This window comes from Myotis myotis, unplaced genomic scaffold, assembly GCF_014108235.1.
Source record: "Myotis myotis isolate mMyoMyo1 unplaced genomic scaffold, mMyoMyo1.p scaffold_m19_p_24, whole genome shotgun sequence".
NCBI lineage: Eukaryota > Metazoa > Chordata > Mammalia > Chiroptera > Vespertilionidae > Myotis > Myotis myotis.
The window spans coordinates 2,697,840-2,709,430 of NW_023416329.1; the positions used below are offsets into that span (position 1 = coordinate 2,697,840).

The following is an 11,591-nucleotide window of genomic DNA, read 5'->3' on the forward strand; positions in this document are numbered from 1 at the left end:
TCGATATTTCTCTCTCTTTCTTTCTCTCTCTCTCTCTCTCTCTCTCTCTCTCTCTCTCTCTCTCTCTCTCTCCCCCCCCCCCCATACGCCCTTGGATGAGGATTAAAAAATAAAATAAAATATAAAAAAACAAACAAAAAAACCCCCACACAGGTTTCAAGTGTACAAGTCAGTCAAACATCATGTGCACACTGCATTGTGTGCTCACTGCCCAAAGTAAAGTATCTTTCCTTCCCCATTTATCCTCCCTTTGCCCACGTCCACCTCTCCCACCCCACTTTCTGTCTGGCTATCATCATACTCTTGTACATATCTGTATTGTGTATGTACATATTTTTTGCTTTATCCCTTCACCTTTTTTAACCCAGTCCCTCAACCCCCTACCCTCTGACAGCTGTCAGTCTGCTTTCTGTATGTATGGGCTGTTTCTATTTGGTTTGCTAATTTATTTTGTTCTTTTGATTCCACATATAAGTAAGATCATACAACATTTGTCTTTCTCTAACTGGCTTTTTTTCACTTAGCATAATAATCTCTAGGTCCATTCATGCTTTTGCAAAAGGTAAAATATCCTTCTTTTTTACAGCGAAGTAGTATTCATTGTGTAAATGTACCACAGCTTTTTATCCACTCATCTACTGATGGGCACTTTGGCTATTTCCACATCTTGGCTATTGTAAAAAAACACTGCTCTGGGGAATTAAAAATGGCGGCAGAGTAATGGAAGCTACACTGATACTCTCCCAGGACCAAACTGAAAATACAACTAAAATACAGAAAAACCGCCCTAAAATATCAACTGAGGACTAGCTGGAGAGAATCCTGATAACCAAGGACAGAAAGTGGAGACCGCATAGAAACTGGTAGGAAGTGTGGAGGTGCAAAAGGGCTGGCCAGGCTCCCACAGGCAGCGCTGAATGTCTGGAGGGATATCTCAGCTGAAGGGGGTTCACCTGAGAACACTGAGGTCTAAACCCCAAGCTTGGCTCCCTGATCCAGATCACCAGAACTGAGAAAGGTGCCCACAGAGCACCTGGCTGTGAAAAGCAGCACGATTGCTGTCTGCTAGCCAGAGACAGTGGAAAAGGCAGGGACCCTCTTAAAGGGCCAACCCACAAAATTTTGTGTGCAGCCACTCACCTTGGGCTCTGGCAGAGGGAAGGAAGAATGGACTGGAGCTGTGTGAGCAGAGTCCAGAGTTGGGGGTCTGGGATTGGCGCTCAGAGGGCAGCCACCCGGTTTCCTGTGCTGAGTCATTCCCTCAGGCTGCAAAAAACATCTTTCTCCTATGGGTCTTTGCTGTCCAGGTGGTTTTTGCCTAGGGGAAAGGCAGTTATCACTCCCTGTTGGAAGAACTCTCACCCCACCATCTGGTCTAGCCTAAGGCTGATCAAAGCTGATAATAATCAGACTACAGGAGGACTGCAGGCAGATGTGGGTCTCTGGAAGCTTTGAGTCTTTGCGTGATTTCCTTCTAGGCCTGGGGCTAGGAAATGCAGACCCTGTTCCACATCTTGGTCTCCTCCAAAGTCATCCAGCCCGAAAATGCCTTTCCTACTCAGCCTTAGGCTCCCTTCCTTGCCCAGGGAGGGACTAGCAGATCTCTAAAAGAATGTTCCTGGAGATAAAAAATGGTGGCAGAGTAAGTGAATACTGTGCATGGACATGTTCCCAGGACCGAACTGGAATTACAACTAAAATACAGAAAAACTGCCTGAGTAACCAATGGAAGACTCACTGAAGAGAACCCTGATACCTGAGGACTGAAAGTGGAGACTGCATAGAGACTGGTAGGAGGGGTAGAGGTGTGAAAGGGCTGGCCAGGCTCCCACACACAGCAACTAAAGTTCTGGAGAGTTATCTTAGCTGTGGAGGGTTGCCACTGAGAACTCTGGGGTCTAATCCCCAAGATGGGCCCCCCAGAAGAGAATACCACAACTGAAAAGGGTACCCGCATAGCTATGGCTGTGAAAAGCAGCAGAGTTGCTGTTGGTCAGGGAGAGACGGCTGAAAATTCAGGCACCTTATTAAAGGGGCAAGGCACAAAATTCCCTGTGGAGCCACCCACCTTGTGCTCCAGAAAAGGGAGAGCAGAGTGGACTAGAGCTGTGCGAGCAGAAGCCAGGATAGGGGTCTCTGGGGTTAGAGCTCTGAAGGCAGACACCCAGGTTTCCTTTGCTGAGTCATTCCCTAATACAGTGGAGGACAATCATTCCCACACAGACATTTGCTATACAGGAGGCCTTTCCTGAGGGGAAGACAGGTGACCCACCCTATTGGAAAACACCTTGCCCCACAGTGCTGAGTTCTTGAGGCCACTTGAGGGACTGAAAATAATAATTAGCCTCCAGACAGAAGCAACTGCCCCCACCCTGTTGAAAACTCTTGCCACATGTGAGGACAATTGCCAGAGGGCAATTCAAGTTATAATTCTATCAATCTGTAGGCAGAGGTGATCTCTGGAGGCTTTGAGTCTTTGCCTGATCTAATTAGTCAGACAGCATTTTATACTGTCTTGCACTAGAGATTGAGAGGCGTAGTAGATCTACCTAATACATAGTCACAAACCCAAACAGGCAGCCAAAATGAGGAGAAAAAGAAACAGCCCCAAAATGAAAGAACAAGAGAATTCTGCAGAAGAAGGATAAATGAAATGGAGATAAGAAATTTATCTGATACAGAGTTCAGAGTAATGATGGTAAAGATGCTCAACAGCATAAAAAAAGATATAGTAACTATGAAAACAGAAATAATGACATAGTACAAATAAAGAACACACTGGAAGGAATACACAGCAGATTAGGGGAAGCTAAGGATCAAATCAGTGAATTAGAAGACAGGGTTGAAAAAATCATTCAGAGAACCAAAAAGAAAAAACAATTAAAAAACAGGAGGACAGCTTAAGGGAGCTGTGGACTAATGTGAAACATAACAATATTCAAATAGCAGGTATGCCAGAAGAGGCAGAAAGGGAGAAAAGGATAGAGAACGTGTTTGAAGAAATAATGGCAGAAAACTTCCCTAACCTGGTAAAGGAATAAGTTCAGGAGGCACAGAGAACCCCAAGCAAGAAGAACCCAAACAGGCCCACGCCCAGACACTTATATTGCCAAAATTTAAAGACAAAGATAGAATCTTAAAGGCCGCAAGAGAAAAGCAAACTGTTACCTACAAAGAAGCTCCCATAAGGCTGACACCTGATTTCTCATCAGAAACTCTATATGCCAAAGGGAATGGCATGAAGTTGTCAAGGTAATGGAAAGCAAGGATTTAAAACCAGATTAGTATATCCAGCAAGGCTATCATTCAAAATAGACAGTCAAATAAAGAGCTTCCTAGACAAAAAAAATGCTAAAGGGGTACATCACCACCAATTTAGCATTATAGGAAATGCTAAAGGGACTGCTTTAATGAGAAGAAGAAACACAGAGAGAAACCTAGGCATACATAATTAAAATGGCAAGAAATAAGTATCTATCAATAATAACCCTAAATGTAAATGGATTAAATGCTCCAATCAAAAGGCATAGGGTAGCTGAATGGATACAAAAAAATGACCCAACTATATTCTGTCTACAAAAGACCCACCTCAGAACAAAAGACACACACAGGATGGGAGTGAAGGAATAGAAAAAAAAATGTTTACATGCAAATGGAAAAGAAAAAAAAAAAGCTGGCATAGCAATACTCATACCCAACAAAATAGACTTCAAAATGAAGGCCATCACAAGAGACAATAGAAGTCACTACATAATACTAAAGGGATCAATCCAGCAAGAGGATATAACCCTGGTAAACATATATGCAAACAATATAAGAGCACCTAAATATATAAAAAAAACTTCTAGAGGACTTTAATGGAGAGATCGACAGCAATACAGTCATAGTAGGGGACTTTAACACCCCCCTGAATTCACTGGATAGATCTTCCAGACAAAAACTTAATAGGGAAACAGTGACTCTAAAGGACACACTGGATCAGATGGATTTAATGGACATTTATAGAACATTTCACCCCACAGCAGCAGAATATACATTCTTCTCAAGTGCACATGGTCATTCACAAAGATAGACCACATGTTAGGACACAAAACAAGTCTCTACAAGTTCAACAAGATTGAAATCATATCAAGCATCTTCTCAGATCACAGTGGAATGAAATTAGAAATCAAGTATGTAAAAACACCCCAAAACATTCAAACACATGGAGGCTAAATAGCATGTTATTAAACAACTAGTGGCCTGGTGCACGACCTGCTGGGAGGGCCCAGCCGGTCGGGGCCATTGTGGGCAGGCTGGCTGGGGCCGGGGGCCAGTCGGGGGCAGGGTTGTCCAGGGCAAGGGGCTGCAGGCAGTTTGCCAGCCAGCCCCACCCCTGATCGGGGTGAGAGTGCCTGCTGGGGGGTGGGGCCAGCCAGGTGTAGGGTCCCGGGCGATTTGCTGTCTGCCCCCACCCCTGATCAGGGTGTGGCGGGGGGGGCTCACTGGGTGGCGGGACCGGCCAGGGCCAGGGGCCACCGGCATTCTGGTCTTTCTGCCATTCAGTCTATTTGCATATTACCCTTTTATTATATGGGATGAATGGGTTGCCAATGAAATCAAGAAACAAACAAAAAACTTCCTGGAAACGAATGAAAATGAACACACAGCAACCCCAAATCTCTATGACACAGCAAAAGCAGTACTGAGAGGGAAGTTCATAGCACTACAGGCATACCTCAAAAAATAAGAAAAATCAGTAATAAACTATTTAGTGCTACAACTTAAAGAACTAGAAAGAGAACAGTAACAAAAGCCGAGAGTAAGTAGAAGGAAGGAAATAATAAAGTTTAGAGCAGAAATGAATAACACAGAGACTAAAAAAGATAGAAAAAATCAATGTAACCAAGAGCTGTTTCTTTGAAAGAATAAACAAAATTGATGAACCATTAGCCAGACTCTTCAAGAAACAAAGAGAGAGGACCCAAATAAATAAAATCAGAAATGAAAGTGGAAAAGTAACCACTGATGCCACAGAAATACAAAGGGTTGTAGGAAAATACTGTGAACAACTATATGCCAACAACCTGGACAATATGGATGCAATAGACAAATTGCTAGAAAAATACAATCTCCCAAAACTGAATCAGGAAGAATAAGAAAACCTGATTAGACCAATAAAACAGCTGATGAAATAGAAGCAACATTAAAAAAAAAAAAAAAAAAAAAAAAACAACTCCCAGCAAACAAAAGCCCAGGTTCAGACAGCTTCACAGGGGAATTTTACCAAACATTCAAGAAGAACTAACACCTATCTCCTCAAACTATTCCAAAAAATCCAAAAGGAAGGAACACTTCCAAACTCTTTTTATGAGGCCAGAATTATCCTAATTCCAAAACCAGATAAAGACACTACAAAGAAATAATTACAGGCCAATATCCCTGATGAACATAGATGCTAAAATCCTTCATCAAAAATATTAGCAAATCGGATCCAGCAATATATTAAAAAGATCATACAGCATGACCAAGTGGGATTTATTCCAGGAATGCAAGGCTGGCACAATATTCGCAAATCAGTAAACTTGATACATCACAAAACAAATTGAAAGACAAAAATTACATGATCATTATCAATAGACGCAGAAAAAGCATTTGACAAAATCCAACACCCATTTTTGATAAACATTCTTAGCAAAGTGAGAATAGAGGAGCATATCTTAACATGATAAAGGCCATATTGACAAACCTATAGCAAGCATCATACTAAATGGGCAAAAACTAAAACCGTTTCCCTCAAGAACAGGAATAAGACTGGGATGTCCATCTTCACTACTCTTATTCAACATAATACTGGAAGTCCTAGCCACAGTGATCAGATAAGAAGAAGAAATAAAGGGCATCCAAATTGTAAAGGAGAAAGTAAAACACTCATTATTCGCAGATGACATGATATTGTACATAGAAATCCCTGAAGACTCCACCAAAACATTACTAGATTTAATAAATGAATTTGGCAATGTAGCAGGATACAAAATGAACACCCCAAAATCGATGGCTTTTTCATACACCAATAATGAATTTTCAGAAAGAGAAACTAAGCAAGCTATCCCATTACCATTGCAACAAAAATTAAGATACTTAGCAATAAACTTAACCAAGGTGGCAAAAGACCTAAACTCAGAAAAGTATAGACGTTAAAAAAAGAGATAGAAGAAGATATAAATAAGTGGAAGGATATACCGTGTTATAGATTGGTAGAATCAACATCATTAATATGTCCATATTACCCCAGGCAATCCATAGATTCAATGCAATCCCTATTAAAATACCAACAGCATATTTCACAGATCTAGAACAAATACTCCAAAAAATTATATGGAACTAAAAAAGACCTCGAATAACTGCAGCAATCTTGTGAAAGAAGAACAAATTTGGAGGAATTACAATGCCACATACCACGTTATAGGATGCATATATTCTTTCAAATGAGTATATCGGGTTTCTTCAGATATATTCCCCAAAGTGGGATCACTGGATAAAAAGGAAGTTCTATTTTTAATATTTTTGAGGAAACTACACACTGCTTTCCACAGTGGCTGTACCAGTCTGCATGCCCACCAGCAGTGCACCATGAGGGTTTCCTTTTCTGCACATCCTCACCAACACTTTTTTGTTGATTTATTGATGCTAGTCATTTTGACAGGCGTGAGGTAATATCTCATTGTGGTTTTAATTTGCATCTGTCTGATGATTAGTGATGTTGAGCATCTTTTCATATGACTATTGGCCATCTGAATGTCCTCTTTGGAGAAGTATCTGTTTCTTTGTTCATTTTTTTAAAAAAAATATTTTATTGATTTTTTACAGAGAGGAAGGGAGAGGGATAGAGAGTTAGAAACATCGATGAGAGAGAAACATCGATCAGCTGCCTCCTGCACACTCCCCACTGGGGATGTGCCCGCAACCAAGGTACATGCCCTTGACCAGAATCAAACCTGGGACCCTTGAGGCCGCAGGCTGATGCTCTATCCACTGAGCCAAACCGGTTAGGGCTCTTTGTTCATTTTTTAATTGTGTTGTTTTTTCTTTTTGGTGTTGAGTTGTATAAGTTTTTTATATATTTTGGAAATTAACCCCCTATCAGATGTATCGACAAGTAAGTTCTTCCATTTGACTCAGTGCCTTTTCATTTTGTTGATTTTATTTTTTCTGTGCAAAAGGTTTTTAGGTTGTAGTCCCATTTCTTTATTTTTTTGCTTTTTTTCTCTTGCTCAAGGAGATATATTGGCAAAAATATTGCTACGAGTAATGCCTGAAATTTTACTGCTTATGTTTTCTTCTAGGATTTTTATGGTTTTAAGACTTACATTTAAGTCTTTTATACATTTTGTGTTTATTCTTGTGTATGGTCTAAGTTGGTGGTCGTTTCCTTTTTTTGCATGTACCAGTCAAATTTCCCTCCTGCCATTTATTGAAGAGACTGTCTTGGCTCCACTGTGTGTTCTTTCCTCCTTTGTCAAATATTAATTAACCATAAAGGCATGGGTTTATTTCCTGACTCTGTTCCATTGATCTATATGCCTGTTCTTATGCCAGTACCAGGCTGTTTTTAAATATATATATATTTTTGTTGATTTTTAGAGAGAGGAAGGGACAGGGAGCAAGAGAGAATGAAACATTGATTTGGCTGCTTTCCTCATGCCTCACCACCAGGGATCAAGCCTGCAACCAGGGCACATTCCCTGACTGGGAATCGAGCTGGCAACTCTTAAGTACTTGAGACGATGCCTAACCGCCTGAGCCACACCAGCCAGGGCCAGCCTGGTTCTGGTTACCGTGGCCTTGTAGAACAGTTGGATATCAGGTAGTGTGATACCTCCAACTTTGTTCTTCTTGCTCAAAATTGTTGGGCCTATTTGGAGTCTTTGGTGGTTCTGTATAAATTTTTGGAATATTTGTTCTAGATCTGTGCAATATATCATTGGTATTTTAATAGGAATTGCAATGAATCTATAGATTGCATTGGGCAGTATGGACATTTTTAAAAAATTCTCACCCGAGGATATATTTTTATTTTATTTTATTTGTTTTGTTAATCCTTACCTGAGGAAATTTTTCCCCATTGTTCTTCAGAGAGAGTGGAACTGAGCTAGGGAAGGAGAGAGAAATAGATAGAGAGAAACAGAGAGAGAGACATTGATTTGAGAGAGACACATTGACTGGTTGCCTCCTGCATGCCCCCTGACCAGAAGTGGGGAGCAAACCCACAATCAAGGTATATGCCCTTGACTGGTAATTGAACCCATGATCCTTCATTTGATGCTCTAACTACTGAGCAACACCAGCCAGGATCCCTGTAAATTATTATTATTTTTTAATATTTCTTTAACAATTTCAGAGAGGAAGGGAAAAGGAAGGAGAGACAGCAATATCAGTGATGAGAAAGAATCATTTACTGGCTGCCTCCTGCACACCCACCACCAAGGATCAAACCCACAACCAGGCATGTGCCCTGAAAAGGAATCAAACCTCAACCTCCTGGTTCATATATCTACGCTAACCCACTGAGCCAGGGGGAAGAGTGAGCCTGCGGCGCGTGTTTCTGCCTGCGGGACAGGACACTGAGAGTGTGCATGTTTCTGTTCTCCGCAGCCCCGCCCTCGGAGGTCACCTATGGCTTAGTTGCAGCAGACGTGCTCCACTCCTTGTTGGCAGCCTGCGGAGCACCTTGTGTCCTGAAGGTGCAGAGCCTCTTCGTGCTGGAGGAAAACAGTTACCCGCTGCAACAGGACCTCTCCTTGCTGGACTTCTTGCCTGCCTGGGGAGCATGCTCCTAGCCCTCCCTGAGGCCAGTAGAGACCATGGCACTTCAAGGAGACCACAGAAAAGGATTTGTTTCCAGCCCAATGAATGACAGGACTTTTGCTTGGGGTTTTTAAATACACAGGTGTGGGCAAAAGTAGGTTTATAGTTGTTCATATGGAAAATAATACAATAATTAATAAATCCTATATAATAAAACTATTTCCTGGGGGGGGGGGGGGTCGGGCCTAAGCTGGCAGGTGGACTGCCCCTGAGGGGTCCCAGACTGTGAGAGGATGCAGGTCGGCCTGAGGGACCTCCCCAAGTGCACGAATTTTGTGTACCGGGCATCTAGTAATATAAGAACACACTTTCACATGCAACTGTAACCCTATTTTTGCTCACCCTTGTATTTTATAAAGAGCTAAATAAAGATATTTAATAAAGAGCTAAATATGTAAAATAAAACATTTTTTTCTAGGAAAATTTTGTTGGGATTTTTGTTTTTATGTTTTCCTCTCTTGCTTTTAGCGCAGCGATTTTCAACCTTTTTCATCTCATGGCACACATAAACACTAATTACTAAAATTTTGCTGATCTGACAAAAAATAGGTATAATTTGATTCATTTACACTGGACAACTATTGTGTTGGCTGTTGTCATTTTTATTTGACAGTCTAAGGGAAGAGAGAGCAGTGCCCCTGACTAAATAGTCAGGTGCTGCATGTTTTAAAAATTCTTGCAGCACACTGGGTGAAAATTGCTGTTCTAGAGAAATTATCTAGCAATAACGGCAGTGTATTTCTGGGAATTGAAGGTTCACTTTCTATAGTCCTTGCCACAGTCTAGGTGCTGAGCTAAGTACTGCGGATGCAGGTTAACACTTCCTCAGGAACTCCTTTCTGCTCTACTCTCAAACTCTAGCTTTCCTTATTCCTCTTTCGTAAACTATCGCCATGAGATGATTTCCTTCATCATAACTACACGTAATAATGGGCTAGTTTGAATAAGCCCATGTTTAGACAAGTTCAAGATGAACATGTCTTTTTATGAAGCATTGAAAATGATGGAGACAAGGTCATGCTTCATTTTACAGAGTGAGGAAGCGCCACACTGTGGGCTGGGATTTGAATGCCGTACTGAACTGACTTACCAATGAACATTTAGCAACTTCTGTTCTCATTGTGTTTGTCAGAGAAGCTCATATAAAATGGGAAAATGAGGAAATACGGAGTGGCACTTAACTTGTAAATATGGATGGAGTATGTTGTGACTTAATGGATTAATAATATTGTTTGAAAACAACGATGAAATTAACAAGTTTATTTTACTATGTCTGTGTTTTGTTAAATTCCTATAGTTCATTGAAATTATTTTCTCTAATTCAGGTTTTTTCCCTTTTTAAAAAAACTTTGATTCTCCCCAAAATAATATGCAACAATGTATATGGGAGAGTGCAGACAAAAGTCCATTTTTCATTGTAGAGGGGTCCATGCCTTTCAATAAATCCTTAGAGGCATCTTTTTTTTTTAAAAAAAAATAAATCTTTATTGTTCGGATTATTACAGTTGTTCCTCCTTTTCCCCCCATAGTTCCCCTCCACCCGTTTCCCCCCCTCCCCCCTCACCCCCCCCAACTGTCCTCATCCATAAGTGCACCATTTTTGTTCAGTCTCTTCCTGCATCCCCCTCACCGCTTCCCCCCCCAAGAATAGTCAGTTCACTCCCTTTCTATGCCCCTGATTCTATTATAATCACCAGTATATTCTGTTCATCAGATTATTTAGTCACTTGATTTTTAGATTTACTTGTTGATAGATGTGTATTTGTTGTTCATAGTTTGTATCTTTACCGTTTTCTTCTTCTTCCTCTTCTTAAAGGATACCTTTCAGCATTTCATATAATACTGGTTTGGTGGTGATGAACTCCTTTAGCTTTTCCTTATCTGTGAAGCTCTTTATCTGATCTTCAATTCTGAATGATAGCTTTGCTGGATAAAGTAATCTTGGTTGTAGGTTCTTGGTATTCATCACTTTGAATATTTCTTGCCACTCCCTTCTGGCCTGCAAAGTTTCTGTTGAGAAATCAGCTGACAGTCATATGGGTACTCCCTTGTAGGTAACTGACTGTCTTTCTCTTGCTGCTTTTAAGATTCTCTCTTTGTCTTTTGCTCTTGGCATTTTAATTATGATGTGTCTTGGTGTGGTCCTCTTTGGATTCCTTTTGTTTGGGGTTCTCTACGCTTCCTGGACTTGTAAGTCTATTTCTTTCACCAGGAAGGGGAAGTTTTCTGTCATTATTTCTTCAAATAGGTTTTCAATATCTTGCTCTCTCTCTTTTTCTGGCACCCCTATAATTCAGATGTTGGTATGCTTGAAGCTGTCCCAGAGGCTCCTTACACTATCTTCATATTTTTGGATTCTTTTTTCATTTTGCTTTTCTGGTTGGGTGTTTTTTGCTTCTTCATATTTCAATTTTTTTATTTGATTCTTGTGATCCTCTAGTCTGCTGTTGGGAGTCTGTATAATATTCTTTATTTCAGTCAGTGTATGCTTAATTTCTAGTTGGTCCTTTAGCACAACCTTGAGGGTCTCATTAGATTTCTTGAGGGTCTCATTAAGTTTATCGGCAGTTTCTAGAAAATTCTTGAAAAACCTTAAAAGTGTGGTTTTGAACTCTATATCCAGTAGTTTGCTTTCCTCCATTTCTGTCATTTGTGTCCTGTTTCTTTGTCTCCACATTTTTTTATTCTTCGCTGTGTCGATAGAGTGGCTTTCTGTACTAGGTGTCCTATTGGCTCAGCCTCCC

The 11,591-nt window shown here is 40.7% G+C and overlaps 1 protein-coding gene across 9 annotated transcripts in view; it reads left to right on the forward strand.

The window, feature by feature from the left end:
* The window catches only part of SHLD2 (shieldin complex subunit 2), a 131,404-nt gene extending 122,172 nt beyond the window's left edge, over positions 1–9,232 (forward strand). For all 9 annotated transcript variants that reach the window (XM_036356015.1, XM_036356013.1, XM_036356019.1 and 6 more), the window contains one exon: positions 8,635–9,232. In XM_036356015.1, the coding sequence (XP_036211908.1) occupies positions 8,635–8,819 (185 nt within the window). In that variant the 3' untranslated portion in view covers positions 8,820–9,232. The remainder of the gene's footprint in view (positions 1–8,634) is intronic.
* Positions 9,233–11,591: the final 2,359 nt, after the last annotated feature.